The 19,516-nt window shown below is 33.9% G+C and overlaps 3 protein-coding genes across 3 annotated transcripts in view; 2 read left to right on the top strand and 1 right to left on the bottom strand.

Moving 5' to 3' along the window:
* Positions 1 to 1,296, top strand: part of LOC109352444 — a 2,965-nt gene extending 1,669 nt beyond the window's left edge. Inside the window, exon 4 of the mRNA XM_019594436.1 lies at positions 433 to 1,296. Coding sequence (XP_019449981.1) covers positions 433 to 1,145 — 713 coding nt within the window. The 3' untranslated portion in view covers positions 1,146 to 1,296. The remainder of the gene's footprint in view (positions 1 to 432) is intronic.
* LOC109352473 (mitochondrial import receptor subunit TOM9-2-like) lies at positions 2,918 to 3,497 on the top strand. The gene has a single exon (XM_019594471.1). The coding sequence runs from the start codon at positions 2,966 to 2,968 to the stop codon at positions 3,242 to 3,244; it is 279 nt and encodes a 92-aa protein (XP_019450016.1). The 5' UTR covers positions 2,918 to 2,965; the 3' UTR covers positions 3,245 to 3,497.
* LOC109352443 (uncharacterized TPR repeat-containing protein At1g05150-like) lies at positions 8,456 to 11,573 on the bottom strand. The gene is made up of 2 exons (XM_019594435.1): positions 11,562 to 11,573; positions 8,456 to 11,437 (listed from the first exon to the last, which is right to left on the bottom strand). The coding sequence occupies exon 2, from the start codon at positions 11,188 to 11,190 to the stop codon at positions 8,791 to 8,793; it is 2,400 nt and encodes a 799-aa protein (XP_019449980.1). The 5' UTR covers positions 11,191 to 11,437; positions 11,562 to 11,573; the 3' UTR covers positions 8,456 to 8,790.

Here is a 19,516-nt window from a genome sequence, read left to right as displayed (position 1 = left end):
TTTTATACTTTGACTATGCTCTGGAATAATTATGTTTAAATAACACATTCAATAGAAATTAGTGCGTAAAATAAAAATAGAAAGGAGAAAACTTAATTTTCTTCAAATATTATAGTACAGTTGGTCAAACCACACCAGATCGAGTCATAATGTCAAGAAATGAATGGAGAAGTCATACCATGTTCATATGGCATGAGCCTCTATGGACTCACTTCAGTGAAAACAACCATACTCTCCCTCATTTTTTGCAGCAACTTTTTGGCGGTCTGGGGCCAGTTGAGTAACATAATAGAAGTTTACTTCTATTTTTTGTGTTTTTCTATTTCACTTGCTTTTGAGAAATATTTCAAGATGTTCTTCTTCCTTTACTTATGTTGACAAATTTGCAGTTTTAATTGTTTCTTACGTGCGTAATTTTTGTGCTCTTTCCAGGTGCCATTGTCCATGTTGTTGAAATCGATCCCCTTGTTATCTCAGCCTCAATCCGAGCTATGGGGTTCCCGGCCTTTTCATTCATGACACAATCAGGTGATCGAGCCTCTGCAAAACCTGATGTCATTAATGAAGTAATGTGGAAAGGCATCCATGAGAGGCTTTACCTTTATGAAGCTGATGCTGAGGAATTTATTAATAATAGTACCAATCTATATGATATGGTCTTTATCGATGCTTATGATGGTGACGATATATTTCCCCACAAGTTATGGGACCCAGATTTGCCATTTCTTAAAGCCCTTAGTACTCGGCTTCATCCAAAACATGGTACTGTTGTGGTGAACCTTCATTCCGACTCTGATGTCTTGAACCATGATGGATCTTTTCCATCTGCAGCTGAGCAAATCTTGCCGATGGGAAAGTACGTGTCCCAAGTTTGCCGAGCATACAAGGATGTTCTTGTAGGAACTGGAGGCTCTTGTGAAGATAAAGCAGGTTCTGGGTCTGGCCTTGCTTTCACTGTTGCAGCTCCATGGACATGTAATACCTCCATGGTTGTATGTAGAGGTTTTGGTGTAGATAGTGAGTATATTAATCTGGATTCTGTTGTAAGCACTCTCATATCCAAATCCCTTGAACTGGAATATGTTATGGACTTACCTTTCTCATGCTTGGAATATGTAAAACGAGGTGTTGTTCTCGTCGAATAATTTGGTTTAGCTCATTGTCAATGGCCATCAGTATTTTTCAAGTTCAGTCAAGTCTCATTTAGTTGAAATCAGAGTAGTTTTACTCTTTGTTGGATTTGCTAGATTAGTTGTTAGGGATGTTTTTGGAATATTATCAAGGGCAGAATACAATTTACCTCTGCAAATTTCATCCCCTTACTATTTACTAATACTTTTTCATCACTAAACTGTGTTTAGAGGGAAGCCATTAGCTTCTGTCAACTCAGTGTAGTTGGAATATGTTCTGATGGAGAAACTTGAAAAGTAGTGTGCCTGAATATTCAAATCTCCATTTGTTTAAAGCCCATGAAATATAACATCTGAACCTTGAAGCTCTTCACTCAACTGTCATTGCAAAATGACATTTTTTATGATAACTAGATGGAAGTTTGGGGATAAAAATCAAGTTTTTGATTAACAATTTCCACTTATTTTTTCTAATGGGTACATGGTAGATCCTTCTGATAGTGTAGAGTTTGTTTATTCTCCCAAATCTCTTATTCCTTCTTTATTTGTAGTTTGGGCTTTTAAGCCTATTGGCAAAATGAAAAGTTGTACAAAATTTATTTGTTATTATATCTATTAAATCTAATTATTTTGTTCAAGACTTAAACGTTAGCCATATCTAAACTGATGTCCCAATATAAGATTTGTTATAGAAAATATTAAAAGTTTATTTACTGTACACCTTTTTTATTTATATACACGTAACAAATGTGCTACTTTAATCTGTCTAATAAATTTCAGTTTTATCCTTGAATTTTGTCTAGAGTAAGGTTTCACTGTCGTACTAACCTAAATGCCAAATTTTTGATATTTGAAAGTGATATTTGTTGAGAATAACTATTACATACCATAAAAAAGTGTCTTGCTCATAAAGTAAAAGATACCAACAAAATAACAATAAAACTTTCATCAATGCAAGTTTGGATGAAATGGAAGTGTATGATAACAATATGTGTCATTAATATGTGTCAATTATCATAACAATGAGAATATTGATATAGTTATACAATATTTGATAAATGGCTTCCTAATTAAACCGTACATTTATTAAGTTATATATATATATTATAATAAATATAATATATTTATGAATATAAATATTATTATTTCTAATATATAACTCAATTGTTGAAATAGTTATGTGACAAACAATGTTTTAAATAAACTATTGAATTCAAAATTCAAATTCTTATTGTATTATTTTGAAAATTATGAATTTTTTTATATACAAACTAGTTTTGATCGGTATAATATGATACAACTTAATGTACTATATGAGAATGAGTGCATCAATTTACTAATTAAACCAACCGATATAATATAATATTTATAAGTGTGGAAAGACTTTATTCAGATAATTATTTTAAGTTAGTCTCTCTCTTAAATGAAAAGTTGTTTGATTCTTTTCAAATCAATCATATTTTTCCTATTTCATCTTTTATGATTAGTAACCAATAAAATATAATTAATCTAAATAAACAAATTCTAAGTAATTTATTGTATAAACATAATTTTTATCACCTAAAAAATATAATCTTAAAATTTCTTCATGGGAAGGATAACTAATTACAAAATCGACTTTACTACAATTAAGAAAACAATTTATGCACAGAATTTAACATAAACTTTATTTATTGGTATTTAACTCTATTAGTTGCTTACTTGCTTATAAATTAAAAAACCGTAAACCCAAAAAACCATAAACCCCAACCCAAAAAAAAAACCCAAAGGAGTATAAAGCATAAACCCTCAATTTTCAGTTTCTCACAGCCACATTTCTCATATTTCTCACTATCATGGCGAAACAGGGCAAGAAGCGCAACGACGCCGGAATCATCACCAAGGTTTCTAACTCCACCGTCGTCCGCCACACCAAGCAAGCCGCCTCCGACGCCGCTTTCGTCACCAAGAAGCTCCTCCGCAGCACCGGAAAAGCCGCTTGGATCGCCGGCACCACCTTCCTCATCCTCGTTGTGCCTCTCATCGTCGCCATGGACCGCGAACAGCAGATCAACGAGCTTGAGTCTCAGCAGGCCAGTATTCTTGGTACTCCGCCGCTTGCTCCTGCTAAGTGATTGATTTTATCACTTTTCGATTTGATCCTAATGAATTTGAAATTTGATGGTTATTTGTTAGGGTTAGGATTGTGTTTAATTTTTTACTTCATGGATTTGAGCATTTTTTGAATTTTAGGGTTATGGATTTGGATTTGTTGTGCTTAGTTTTGATTGGATGTTACAATTTGCTGATATTACATGTCAACAATGTTTGTTTTGGTGCTATATAATATGAAACTGTGATGAATTTAGTTTTACAATTGTTTGTTTGAATGTTTTTTGGGTTTATTTGCTCATTGTAGTTTTATATTTAAGTCAACCAAAATGAATGTTGGAGTTCGATTGGTAACACACCATATACTAGCTTAGCTTATGTAACCATAAAAAGAAGTTAGCTTTTGGCGTGGAGTGATGGTGTATAAAACTCATACACTGTCAATGCATACATTATTTTTTTCCTTTAGTGTTTCGTAGATGAGTTTATTTCAATGAGTAACCTTGTATCCCAGTTAGCTAGCTTATAAGCTTATAGCTTTCAACTCTTAACTTATAAGCTCTTAGCTTTAAGCATCTAGCTTATAAGCTTTTAGCTAGCTTATAGGCTAGTTGAGCTAAACAGAGCCTTGGTATATTACTGATGTGCATGGTTGGGAAATATTATTTGCAAGAGAAATAAATAAGATACTTCAAGATACATAAGTAAAAATTCCTAAACTGCTTAAATAGGTATGCTAAACATAAGCTATTGATGCTGTTGCTTTTGAGTTTGTTGTAAATGAACCTTCATACCATTTGATTTTCACAGCTTGGAGCACCAGATACAGTTTTCTTCCTCTGTTCGTGTGTGTTTATGCGGTTATATTTTATTCTTTAGCTTTTGCTTCTGCTTACTAGCTTAACAGTGAGTTTGGTTGTCTCAATGAAAATGGCTTGGACTCAAACCCCATGGCATCTGTTATTTAGTGCTATTCTTGTATGAGCCGACTGATGCATATAGAGCGTTGCATTCTAGTACCTACTACCCTTTTATGCTTGTTTTTATATGTTGTCTATCTGATTATGTATATTGTGAAATTTGTTTCTTACCTTGCAACTAGCAAAACAATTTTCATAAAACGGAGTTCTTAAAGAATTTGTACCATATAAGAAGTAATGTTATAATATAATTATGAAATTATGAGTGAGATCCCCTTACTCTAAAAGTAAGTCTTTTAAGCTTATTCCTATCCTAGCCATCAATTATAGGGAAATTTAATAGTTTAGATTTAACTATTAATTTAAACCATTGGATTTCCCTAGAATTGATGATTAGGATGTGGAGTAGAAAACTTACTCTTAGAGTAAGTGGAACTCCTCCCTATAATTATCACCCCTTCATTTGATTAAATTAATAATCATTCAAATAAAGTATACATCACAACAAGCTTCTTGATGACAATTTTTAAAAATAATAATAATTACGTAAAATAACTGAATGTAGATTAGAAAAAGAAGTATCATTTGATAATGGATAAGTTTTATATATTGTTATTGTATTATTTACTATTGATATTTAATTATTGTTGATTTTTTAAAAAGTAATCTAAATAAATTGTAGATGATGAGATGCATATGCATAAATATTTACACTATTAGTACATAAATACTATACTATATTCTTCTTTCTTGATAGTAGGGATGTAAAAGTTTGGTGCGTTTTAGTGTCCGAATTGAACAAAAATACATGGGGTTTGGTTTGAGTCAGTTAACCATAAACTTAACTATAGAACCGAATTGAATCGAGTTGCTCTTGAATAGTTCGGTTCGGATCCATGATTTTTTTTTTGTTATTTTTTATAATTTTTTTTGCATCAATTGAAAGTTCAAAATTAATACAAAAAATATTGTTTATTCTTAAAAGGAAAAAAAAATACTATTATTGTATGTAATTTATGAATAATTTTTTATCACATATATAATAATATAATTCACAATTAATATATATATATATATATATATTAGTAACAATATAATTGAGCATTAATAATGTATATATTAATTAGTAAAATATATTATACTTACATATATAATATCATGATAATATCTCATATGTTAGTTTTAAATTCAATATTATAAAGGTTGGAAGATATGTTACAAATCATCAACATAATGAGAAATAATTTAGTAAGTAATAATGTGTATAATATTAACATAATAACATTTGAGAAAATGATATATGCATTGACAGTGTATGAGTTTTATACACTGTTACTGCATCATCCACGATTGATATTTAATTGTTATTGACTTTTCAAAAATAGTATAAAATCTATGCACTGACAGCGTAAAGATCTAAACACAGTCAGTGCATCATCCACTACTCATTTGGATTACTTTTTCTAAAAAGTCAATGATGATTAAAATGAACGGTGAATGATGCAATACAGTGTAAAAAACTTTTACACAGTGTATATATCTTTTTCTCTTTCAAAAAAGTAATCTAAATGAATAATGAATGATGTAATACATGTGTATAAATCTTTACATTAACCGTGCATAGATTTTACATTCATAACAATTTAGTATTATATATAACACTACAATTCACATAAAATAGATAATTTAACTCACAAGATTGGTTGAAGAATTTAAACAATAATAAAACATCATTTCCCAGTATCTATTTCTTTAATATGTGATTCAGTTTGATTCCAACAGTTCCTAAATTTTTAAAATCATAAACCGAACTAAACATAAATGGTTTCTTAAAAAATAAGTGAACTCTGCAAAACTGAATAAAATCACATTTTACAGTTTAGTTTGGTTCGGTTTCAAAATTTAAATTGAAACCGCTTACCCCTTCTTGTTTGGGGAATCACTTGCTTTCGCAATTTGTTGCACTTATTTGAGATGTTTCCTGATTATTAATGGAAGTTAAAAGTCAACAAATGATAAACCAAACTAAAAGAGTTAAATTTATGCATTACCCGAATTTCGGGGATCATCTTATGGACCAAATGACACGAGACTCAACACACTTAGTTAGGGGTGTTCAAATCCTGACCGATCCAATAATAAAATCGAAAACCAATCCAAAATAGACTAAAACCGCAAAAACCGAATGCATTTGGATCGTGTTGGACATATTTTTTAAAGACCAATTGGTCCGATCCGGATTTTGGTTTCACCTCTTGGATCCAGACCAGACAGAAATAGTATGTAAAGTTTAAGTGTGTAATACTTTTAAGTGTCTTCCAAACTTAATCTTAAGTCCCAACTCCAAAATTGTACCTATATTTTATTTGTTATATTCTATAACACACACTTATATATATGTTGCTATGTTTTAAATCATATTGATTATATTTGATACACTTTTTTAGAACTTAAACCAATCCCACGACCAAATGAAGATGATTCAAGTGTTATTTTGACTAGGTGCTTTATTATCAATTTTATTGTTGTGAAAATATTATTGTTATTAATCATCGGTAGAACATTATAACTGTTAAAATTACATTACAAGTGCTCATATTATTGTTATTCATATCTTATTGTTTTGTTGTCTTGTTATTATTGATATCTTGTTGTTGTTGTTACTATTTTTTACTTTTATTATTATTGTCTTACTGTTTATCATTATTTTATGATTTGTTTACTTATACTATTGTTGCACACATTTTAATGTAGTTTCAATGTTGTTGAACATTATTTTTATTGTTGTTTTATGCTTAATATTTACTCATTTTTATGAGTTTTGAATATAAGTGCAATTTTAATATTTTATAAATAAAACCAATCCAAACCGAACCGAAACAGCATATTATATTTGGATCAGATTGGATCGGACATCTTAATATAAACAGACCAGACCGATCCAGACCACTTGTTAATTACGTGTTTGGATCGGATCATTTTTTGTCTAAAAACCAATCCAAATGGACTGCGAGCACACCTACACCTAGCAGCACAACCCATTTTTATTCTATAGATAATTAGAAGTTATAGAAAAAAATAGTCATCATGAATTTTTCCATTATGTATATGTTTTATACATTATCACTTCATTATTTACTATTTATGTCTAATTATTATTGAGTTTTTAAAAATAGTAATCAAAATAAATCTTAGATGATGTGTTGATTGTTTCTAAATCTTTACATTAACAATATGTATAGATATTACACTATAAAAGTTAACGAAAGTTGATACACTTGATAAGGAATTGATTCTTACTCACAAGTCATTGAGTTTAAGTCTCACTCACTAAACATGACTTACTTGTAGGTAATCTATAAATACTTATGTATGTGCTATTGGAGTTGTGAGGTGTATCCTAATTTTTGTGAACCCAAAACTCAACTCACTTAAACTTTATATTATAAAACAATAATTTATATAAATATAAAATTAATATAAACTAACAAAATGATGAATAAAGTGTAGTTAATTGTGGTCCAAAAATAAAAAAAAACTCATTCAAGTATCAAATTGCAATTTAAAGTGCTGCTGTAAGGATTTCCATAAAAAAAATTGAGAAAAAAATATATACATCAACAATATAAGAGTTTTTTATGTTATCAATGTATCATCCATCATTCATATTCAATTACCATTATTTCTTAAATATATGTAATTAAAAGGTGAATAATAAGTTGACTGCAAATGAGGCAGTACTATTGCATTGTGTGGTGACTGCTTTATGGTGTTGTAGTATCATTTGTTAGGAGGCCCTAGTGGATGAAGACTTCACCTATATGTACACAAGTATATATATATATATATACATAAATATGTACACGTATACTGTGTTATGTCAATTGCTAAGTGTCATCTTCATTTCCAGCTGCAGGTACAAATTAAATTAAATTATTTGGGAATTAGAACTTAGCAGGCTTTGACTAGTAGCTGGACTTAACGCGTTATAGAATGGCTTTGGACATTTCACTCATTACAGACACAATACCAAAGTATATACTATATACTATAATTTATAACCACCAAAAACCTAGATTACATATTTTTAAGTGATGGCAGATGCAGTAAACAAATTGTGAGATAACAAATGTGCTCCGGACATGAACAATGCTTACCTGATGAAAGTGCCCAGAAAAGGACAAAAAATAAAATGTTACAACTCTTAAAATTAATCTCTACTCCATTTAAGTATTTAACATTAGACACAAAATTGAAAAAAAAACTATTCAGGCTTCATGTGTCAACTAAAATCTCATGCACAACAGTAAGGGATAAAGGAAGCATGATCAACAAATCTTGTACTAAGTTGGTTTTACTAAGATCTATAAACAATTACTAAAGCACCACTTGAAACAATTATTATACAAAGAGCCAATTTGAATTGTGAACACATGAGCTAGATATTTCACACAGAAAAGCTAGAACAAGGAGATGGGATAATACATGATGATAAAAATGGCGGCCCAATATAAGAGACTTCTGCTTCGTGGGGTCTGAGGAGGGTAGATGTACGTAATCTTACACTCGCAAGAGAAGAAGTTGTTTCCAGAGGATAATACAGGATGACAGAACAAAAAATCATGAAGACAAAAATTGAATTCCACTCTTTACTTTTCATTCCGGGATTGCAAATTAAAACACATACACTTATCTTTCATAGCTTCAGCCTCATTTCCATACTCTTTAAATTTATACTCTTCCTGCTTAAATGTAGAAGGCACCTTTCCCTCACTGTAGCATTGGTTACACAAGCTAAAATGAGATTTTACCTCCTTGAAGCGGGAACCAATGATTGGGTAGCAGCAAACTGAACACACGGTGTTGCCATGTCGGTTTCTATCCCCTGTTTCAAGCTTCACTAGAGTTGGCATGATGCCAAAACCCCAATCTGGATCATCAAACATAACAAGAAACTCGGAAAAAGACACCATTGAGGTGTCCGAGTCTCCATGAATTTCTAATAACTCACTAACCCCTTGAGAAGGAACATATACAGCCCTTAACAACTTAATGTACAATGTCGCATCAGCTTTCTTAACATTAGCACCGTCTCCATCCAGAGGACGCCATAAGAGTGCATCGAAGGCAATCCTTTTGCGTCTCTCGGGAGGACCACCACAAATAGGAGCAAGAATAGCGAAAAACATTCCCAGATCCACCCTGCCTGAACCACTTTCATCCAAAACAGAAAGAATCCTCTCATTTATGGCTTTTACAGCTCCTTGAAAGGTCTCGGGCTTTAGAAAACTAAGTAACCTGTGAAGTATTTCTTCCAAACTTGGCTTACGTATTGATTTTTCAGGATCACCACGACCAGAATAGGACACTGGCACCTCATTTTCACTCATTTCCTTCTTCAAAAGCTCCACATTACAACGACTCAGCCTAGTAATCCTCTGAAGTGCTCTGATTTGTAGGGCATAATTTAGTTCCTGCCTCACTGTAGTCTTCTCTCCAACTGTCCTAAACTTGGATGGTTCGACAATAACAAATGGTGACTCCCCAGGAGCACCACCATTAGGTTTAGTCTTCTTTTTCTGAAGCTGCTTCAAATGCGATATTGCATCATGCAACTCAACCCTATTTGTCATTTTCAATGCTTCCTTCAAAGCTCTTTTGGCTTCTTCAGTCTCCCCAGCTCCCAGTAACGACACAGCCTTGTTCAGCTGGGCTCGCCAATGGTTTGGCCACACAGCTAAAACTCTGGTATACATCTCAGAAGCCCTCTGAAACCTACCAAGGTCCATATAAAGCCCACCTAAATTGTAAAAAGCGTCAACATGGCCAGGTTTCAAATCAATAGCCTTCTGGAAAACCTCAATTGCTCTCTCATCCTCACCCACGGCATGCAAAGCCGAAGCCAAATCACAATGTGCATCAGCATAATCCGGCTTCATAAAAATAGCTTCCTCTAAAGCCTTCACAGCTGCCCTATACTCCCCCACACCAAAAAGGGCACTACCTAACAATTTCAAAGCTCTAAAATGCGTGGGACAAAGAATTGCAGCTTCCCTGTAATACTCACAAGCACTCAAAACCATACCTTCACCTTCCAGAGCAATGCCAAGATTGACATACATCTGTGGAAGCAAATAAGCCCACTGGTTTCCACCGGCCTCGGCTGATTCAATCGCCAACAAGAACTCCTCCTTCGCCTCCTTGTACCTCTCAAGAGCATACAAACAGTTCCCAGCCCTAAAATGTGGCCTCACATCAACAGGTTGCAACTCACAAGCCCTATTGAAACTCACCAAAGCCTCCTTGAACAACTGATGCTCATACAGAACCCTCCCAATTGCCATGTGCCCATCAAAGGCCTCTTCTCTTGACCTAGCACCATCAGCCCTATCCCTCAAACCCACCAATTCCTTCAGAAACACTGCAAAATCATGTCCTGACTCCTCCCACACCACTCTCTTTTCTGAAATTTCCGCAGATGGCCCCAACTCCCGGGACCACCCAGCATCCGAATAGGCATCAAAATTTTCACCTTTGAATTTCCCACCTTTTGCCTGTTTCACCTTTAATCTCTTCACCAAAATCTCTAAATCATCCACAATCTTCCATGTGTCATCGAAAACAATCCCGTGATTCGGCGACACAGCCCACGCCGCAGTCCGCTGCTTCTTCTGCGTCTCTACTGCCATCCTCTCGTCCACAATCGACGAGGATGATGCCTCAGACACATGAGGAGGGGCCTTGTCATCAAAATTGAGCTCCAATCCAAGGGCATCATAGTCCCTATCAACATCACCTGCACCATCATCATAAGTCCTTAGAAGACCCTCATAGGTGAGACCCTTTTCTTCGCCATCGATGAAATCGCTGTAGGTTTTGAACACCTCATCGAGGATGGCACTGATCTGTTCATCACTGAATTTCACCCTAGGGTTCACGGCAACAACCAAAGACGCCATCTCTTCCCTGTTGAGAGCACCATCGCCATTCGCGTCGAATTGGTTGAAGATTCGACGAACTTTCTCCGATCTGGGGCCTCTCGTCGCCATTTCCGGTGATGGGCTGGCCTCAAAATCGGAACTTGGTGGTGGTTATGATGATGGGTCGGTGTTAGTGTGGTTTAGGAGAAAGGAGAAAATACCCTAATTTCCTGAAATTGGAACACTAAATTGTTGGAGAATCATTATCAGGATTCGAGGTTAGTCTCAAAATCAAAACTTGTTGGTTGTGGTGATTATGGATTGGGGAAAAATCTATCCCTAATTATTTGAAATTGGAACCCTAAATTGTTTGATGCTCAAAATTAGTAACAATAGATAATGATGATGACAGGTGGATATGGTTGGGGGAAACTCAAAAAGTGAAGGTGGAAGGGACCAATTCAAAAGGCTATAATTTTTTTGGGTTTGAAATTTGAAACCCTAAATTGTTTTTATTATCATTTAGGATTTGATTTGGGTTTGATCTACATTGGCTGTTAATAATTGCTACTGTTTTTTTTTCACTTTTTCATAATGAGATTTGTCCAATCTCAACTCACGTGGGAATAAAAAAGGTAAAGGCAATAATAAAGAAGAACACTTTCTTAAAAAAAACAATACATGTAATTATATTTGGAATGGAAAATAAAATAATTTATGATATTAAGAGATAAATTATCTCATATAGTCACTAAAATTTAACATATATTTTATTTCTTATTTACTTTAATAATATTTTTTAGAAAATGGTAAAATATGACACATATCATAACTTTAGTTGATGAGTAAGATAACTTATCTCTCGATGTAATGAGATATTTTAGTTTGTTTAGAACATCTTTGAGGCTTCATTAGTTAATTTAAGATTTTAAATCCTTATGAATTGTTATGTTATGCATGGTTAAAATTTCTTCATCTATATTATTAAATTAAAAACAAATTTATATTTTTCAGTCAACCTCAAACTTAAATGTCAAGACATGTTAAACTTTTCAAAAACTAAATATACAACTCAACTCTTATTCCAAAATATGCAATTCCACCCAAATAGTTTATATTGCTCATGTTAAATAAGGTTATGAAAACTTTTATCCATATATCCATAAATTTCTCTTTTTTAAATAATTAGCATGTAAAATATTTCTTTTAACAAGAGCATCAAGTTAAATATAACAAGAAAATTAAGGATATCAATGAAGGAAAACCCTCACCTATTGGATCTCCCACATCTTTGGAGGATGAGTGTTCTTTCTAAGCTAATTATGGGTGCTTCCATAGTTTAGTGTAATTAGAAATGGCAAAATGAACAATGCAAACGGGTCGGTCTGCAGGACCCATATTTTGTGTGTGGGAAGAATATACAAATTTAGTCTATTTGTTTATTTTACATGACCCATTTCCTGTCAAGCTCACGGTCATGATCTATTTGGCAATTTGGGTAGTTCGCATGCATAATATTTAAAAAAAAGAAGCAAAATTCAAACAAATTATGATATAACATGAACTAATAACTTGAATTTTTTTGATGTAATTTAATTTGTTCAACTTCATAACGTATCAATAGCTATGAAGCTTATTATGTCTACTTTTGATTTGTTTGCACAAGCTAAATAGGTCAGGCGTACCATTTTGCCATCACTACTTACAATCACTATATTATAGGTACGAATTATGAAGCTTAAATAACCACAAACAAGAGCACCCTCTTACTTCTCACATATAAGAGGGAGACTGATAGATGATGGAAGGAAAGAAATGGAGAGGAAATGAGATAAGGATTACCAATTACTTCTCTACATGGGGTGGGGAAATTTTTATTATTTATTAACAGGAAACGAGAATAAATTTATCGTCATAGCATATGTAGTAGATTGTTGAATTGGAGATGTTTGTAAACAATGGAGAGGAAACGAGAATCAATTTGACAAGAACGTATGTAAACAATAAAAAAGTAAATTGCTAATCCAAAAGTTATTGATGATTATCCATTAGGATATGATATTTATGTAGTAGATTGTTGATTTGGAGGTGTTGATGAATAATATTGTGCATAATCTGTTTTTTAAAATAAGAAAAATATTGTTAGGGAAAAAATTAGGAAAATATAAGAGTAATTGTAAAGTACCTGTTAAAAATTTTGGAAAATTTCTTTATAAACCACATTTGTTGTTGTCTTGAGTGGTTGACCATCTTTATCATGTATCAATATCTTCAATCCCTGTTTGGTTTGAACCCTTAAAATAGATACGTACAATTGACCAGGACTAAAGACGAGTCTAGACAGATATAAGCCCACACTTTGTAATGATTGACTTGAGACTTATTTATCGTCATAACATATAAAACAATGATAGAGAATTGTCTTCTGATAAGCTTGAATGGCCATGGATATTGTGATGAAGACATTGACATTCGAGGAATATATATGATATTTCCAACATTTTTACTTGACATGATCTTTGCTTCAAGTACATGATTTGCCATCTTATTGATATTCAGTCTTGTACCATTACACAATCCTTCAAATTGGTCTAAATTCCTCAATAACATTAATGGAGTTCCAATTTTCAACTTGATCATATGTTTGGGAAAACCATATATTGAAAGCGAGTTTAAAAATTCTGGAGTTAGTATGTTGAATGCTTCACTTTCAATTGCACATATCAACTTCATCTAAACTCATGTATTCTTTTTCCTCGCCTATAATTAAAGATTTTTTACTATAACTTTAAGAAATAAATTATGTATAATATATGGAGAAATGTAATTGATACAATTAATTTACCTGGAATTTTAGTCAAGACATATTCATTAATTTGATCGACAATCTCAATTGTTAATGCAAGTATTGCTCTACATTGTAGAAATTGTTCATTGTTGTAATAATCATGTAGGTTTGGATAGGTTCTAGAGACTATTATATCGATCAAATTATCAAAATCCAGAATTAGAAGGTCTTATGGAATATGAACTTGAATAGAACCATCGTTAGGCTTAGATAATTTTCCATCTCCAACCTTTAGTATCCATTCTGAGAATTACTTAATCTCTGATGCGTTGTCAATATTTTGTAAACGAATGTTCTTTGTACGAGTTAAGATTTTACATTGATGCCAAAGATAAGATGAACTGATTGATGCATGTACAATGTCTGAACGACACTCTCTTGGAATAATTGGCAAGATTTGTCTGAAACACCTCCAAATACTACAACTTTTCCTCCAAAAATAGTTGACTCATTTATTGTTGTACCCGTTATGTCTGTTAGAGTTCTATCAAGTGCCTCAAAGCAATACTTGTATGTCATAGGAGCTTCATCCCATATAATTAACTTTGTTCGTGGTCGCGCCCCGATTTTCGGCTACACGACCTCTTAGAGTCGCCACTACATTTTACGGTTAAAAATGTAGAAAAATCTTTAAAGACCAATCACATTGGGCTTTTGGATTTTTGATATCCATATTCGGGAGTCGATTACGAATTGGGGAAGGTATTAGCACCCCGTTCGCCCGTAATAAAAGGGTACCCTAACTAATTGAATAAATTGAATACCCTTAATTTATTCAAATTAAATTGCTTAAACAAAATATATATTTTATTTTGTATTTGTGTCCGAAAAGTTCATGTTGCTCCTACGTATCCCCGGGTGCAATAGGAAAATCAAGACTACGTAGTTCTTTTGAAAATTGGTAAGTTGGTTTGATTAAAAGATTTAGAAATTTGTTTGAATTTAATTGAAGTGGAATTAATAGACGAAGAGTCAACATTGATTGCCTACCCTTTTTCCATTTGGATAGATAGCAGAAGCAGCGCAAGTGACCGCGACCGGTTCTCGGCTCGAAACAAGGAGAAAGATGCGATGCGAGTTGTAACCCCGCTAGTAAATTTGAAAATAATTTATTAAGAATATTTCAAACATAATTTTTCTTTTAAAATAAATAAATTAAGGTTATAAAAATAAAACAAAACAAAGTATAATATTTAATTGTATTGTTATGACTAATCATTTAATTCTAGGCAGGAAATAATATACTAATGTAATTATAACTTATGTTACTATTGTAATGCCTAATGTGTGCCTTGTATACATATATTGTAAAAAAAACAATTAGATTAAACCTAAAGAGGCAAAAGATAAGGATTTGAGGAGTTGGGTAAGGAAATTGAGCTATGGAGGCGTGATCTATATCCAGGCTTGAAAAGAGAAGATTGGGTTGGCCAAGATGAAGGAAATCCCACCGAAAAGACATAATGGAAGGAGTCGTGCCACTCACAGGGGTGGTTGTGACATCCGAGTTCGGCATACCTCGACCGGCAAGAAGACGACCTGCACCTGGACGCGGTTTGGTGATGGCGGTGGTGCCATTTGTGACCCAGGAGGTGAGAGAGATGTGCGTCCTCATCTGGACGCGACTGGTCTAAGGGGGTGGCGCTTTTATTGACTCCAGCAACAAGGATGGAAGAGAGATGGCGGTCAGTTGGTTTCGGGTAGGCTTCCAGCGATGTCTAAGGCTCCTTTGGATGGAGGTAGTATCAGCCAAGGATGTCCAGACCATGGACATGGAGGTGCAGCGATGAGCACTCTTTTGTTGGTTGTGCCAACAGAGTTAAACGATGTTACCGATTGTCGGAGCGTGTTCTTTGGTTTTCAAAAGGCTCCCTAGTATTATCGTGGCTTTATTTTTTAGAGTGTTATGAGTGTGTGTTGGTGATGATTTTGTTTTAGAAGTTAAAATAATGTTTGTTGATTTAATTTACTGACTATTACTCTGCGTTGTTTATGTTTGTCCATTAGAGAAAGAAAAAATGTTCAGAGTATGCAAATGTATAACATATATATATCAATAGTATAATAATGAATAAAGATGTGTTTATGTTTATGTTTATGACAATTAGGTATTATCATGTGAAAGTGCAGGTATTATTATGGGATAAATGTCGCTGATATAGGCAATGTGATGTGGTATAAGAATTCTTATGAATGCAGTACATATTACTAACCAAGAGTCGCTTATTGTGATGATTATGTCTCAGAAAAAATGTACTGGACTACTAATGCATTACTTATTGTTGGTTCTTTCTCCTTGCTACTACATGTGTAGAACTCAAATTCCACCCTTCCAATCTCTGTAACTTTGTGACACCACAACTCTTTTAGCCTTGCTTATGGTTATGATTTTTGGAGTTTGTAAATTTTTTCTCTTTGCTCGGTCCCCTTCTCTCTTTCTATGTTTTTTGTGTGTTAATCTCGCTCTTTTTCAATTGCCTTCTTGTACCTGTTACTTTCTTCTTTTTTATGTGTTGTTCTCCCCCTTTTCTCAACACTTTCTCCTTTACTTAATTCCAAACTTCCACTCCTAAAAGTTGGGTAACAACCCCCACTTTCACATACTGCTTCCCCAATTTCAAGGATTATTTTAAACCAGTTTGTTACTTCAGTTTAATCATATATGTTTATTATACATTTCGTATTTTCGAATTAAATATTAATATATATTTTTATTGTTAGAAATTAGTTTATGAGTATTTACCATGATGAGTTTTATTGCAAATAAAATAAATTAAAGAAAAGGACCTATAATGTTATGAACAATGTAGTGGTCAATAAAATGAGGAATTGGTGATTAAATTTAAAAGCCCAACTTCTAGCTCGTCAAACGTTTTTTTCAAACAATGTTTATTATGACAAGTTATACACAAACTTTAACATCATACATATCGATATTTCACAAAGTAACTCTAATAAATATACACTAGAGTTTATTTTAAATGTTGAACAATGGACCGGACAAAAGTGGGTATTCACAGTTGCCCCTCTTTACTTGTTGCTTACATGATAATGAACAAACTGAGGTTCGTGAGATATCATGGTAAGTAACCAGTAAAGAAATGAATACTAATTTTGTCAAGGTCCATAGAAATTTCCTTGACAACATCTCATTGCTTGAAAGTGCTTATCGTCTTGAAAGTGAAGTTATTTTAAACATGATCTAAGTTTGCCCTGGGAAGGTGTGACAAAGTTGGATATGGACCAAAGACACAGGTCAGTGTAAGGCTAGAATTTGGAGTGAAAAGGTGAAACCAAAGACGCAAGTTGGTGTACTGCCATAATTTGGGTTAAAAGGGTGAAACCAAAGATGCAGGTTGGTGTACTGCCAGAATTTGGGAACACAAGAGTAAAAGCCAAGAATGCAAGTTGGTGCCTTAGAAAGGTAGACTTCGAGGTATAGGACCCGAAAAGCTTGGTTTTGAATGCTCATCGAGTTACAGAACCCGGAAAGCTTAAAATTCATGTCGAGGTACAGGACCCGGAAAGTTTGAATTACACATCGAGGTACAGGACCTGAAAAGCTTGATTTTGAATGCTCATCGAGGTACATGACCCAAAAAACTTAAAATTCACGTCGAGGTACAGGACCCAGAAAGTTTGAATTACACATCGAGGTACAAGACTCGAAAAGTTTGAATTTTCACATCGAAGTACAAGACCCGTAAAGTTTAAGTTGTTCGTCGAGGTAGAGGACCCGGAAAGCTGAACTTGGAATGCTTGTCGAGGTACACGACTCAGAAAGTTTAAAATTCACGTCGAGGTACAGGACCGAGAAAGTTTGAATTTCACATTGAGGTATAGGACCCGGAAAGTCTTAAAATTCACGTCGAGGTACAGGACCCGGAAAGTTTGAATTTCCCATCGAAGTATAGGACCCCCGCTAAGCTTAAGTTGGAATGCTCATCGAGATACAGGACCCGAAAAGCTTAAAATTCACGTCGAGGTACAGGACCCGAAAAGTTTGAATTTCACATCGAGGTACAGGATCTGGAAAGTCTTAATTTCACATCGAGGGACAGGACCAAGAAAGTCTTAAAAATTCACATCGAGGTACAGGATCCGGAAAGTTTAAGTTTCTCGTCGAGGTACGGGACCCAGAAAGCTTAAGTTTGAATGATCATCGAGGTGTAGGGTCCGGAAAGCTTAAAATTCACATCGAGGTGCAGGACCCGAAAAGTTTGAATTTCACATCGAGGTACAGGACCCGGAAAGTCTTAATTTCACATCGAGGTGCATGACCCAAAAAGTCTTAAATATTCACATCGAGGTACATGACCTGGAAAGTTTAAGTTGCTCGTTAAGGTATGGGACCCGGAAAGCTTAAGTTTGAATAATCATCGAGGTGCAGGACCCGAAAAGCTTAAAATTCACGTCGAGGTACATGACCCGGAAAGTTTGAATTTGATTAATTTAAAGTAAAGAATAAGTGTTTGAGAGTATGTTATGTGTGATATTTGTCATGATGTCATGCATGAGTTGTGAATGTAATGAATGAAATAAAATGAGAGGTAGAAATCATGCACCAATGTTCTAGCACGCTCATGAATTGTCTTTAGTATATAAATTTCTCTCATTTTGTTGAACTTGACTGAAGTGTGAACCCATTTTTAACTACTGCGGACTGGGATGATCTGTTGATGGTTTGATGTCCCAACGTTGTATTGATAAGAACAATTAATCTCAATAATGCTGCCCCAACATAAGTTGTTTGGAAATTCATCCTTGAGAGATGGAAGTGTGATTCCTTATTTTCCTTTGGAGGAAATAATTTGATTGCCCTAGTTTGCTTAAACTATACTAGACATTTGCATAAGGGCGTTCCTTTAACTTTCCCTAATTTTTGCCCAGAATACCTAATGTAGGTATCTGCCAGGAATTCTCTCTTTTTTTTGTAATGATTCTAAATCACCTTTTCAGGTTTTCGACTTAGTGTCGCTCTCTTTTCTTAGGCCGCCCTTGCAGGTTTTCAACCTAGCACTCTTTTTGTTTGTTTTTTGTTTTTTTTAACACCCTTATCTAAAATTGTCCCCATTTTGGACTTCATGGAACTTTTTGATTCGAGAAAATGGGTTCCACCCAAAACAATTGCCCCAGTATGAGATAATGGGGGTTATCCTTCTATTTAAATTGTCCTGATACGCTTCAATTCGAGAGAACTTCCACAAGAATCATCCCGAAATTGCCCCAGTTTGGGTGACTATTCCTCCTTTGGTCTAATGTTTTTTTTTACTTCATGCACAACTCTATAAAAAGAAATACTAAAACAATGATCATGCAAACTTGGTTAAGTGTTTGGGCCACAAGTGGTGATAGGAATTGAAGTTGTATTTGGGGTTCGAGTATTGATGTAGTAAATTTGACGGTGATATTCAAAAGAAAATGTATTTCATGCATTAAATATGAGATATTTTTAATAAAATTTCAGTTTAGTGGAGTCAGCGTTTCTTTGCCATGGTGTGCATCTTAGACAAATCGATCCTCAACAAGGTCTTTTTAAGCTTGTATCGTGACCTGGCTAAGGGTTTCCAAGAAAAGATATAAGGCTCAAATATGTGTTTCCCATAC

The sequence above is a fragment of the Lupinus angustifolius genome, chromosome LG07, assembly GCF_001865875.1.
Source record: "Lupinus angustifolius cultivar Tanjil chromosome LG07, LupAngTanjil_v1.0, whole genome shotgun sequence".
NCBI lineage: Eukaryota > Viridiplantae > Streptophyta > Magnoliopsida > Fabales > Fabaceae > Lupinus > Lupinus angustifolius.
This window is presented reverse-complemented; position numbering and strand designations above follow the sequence as displayed.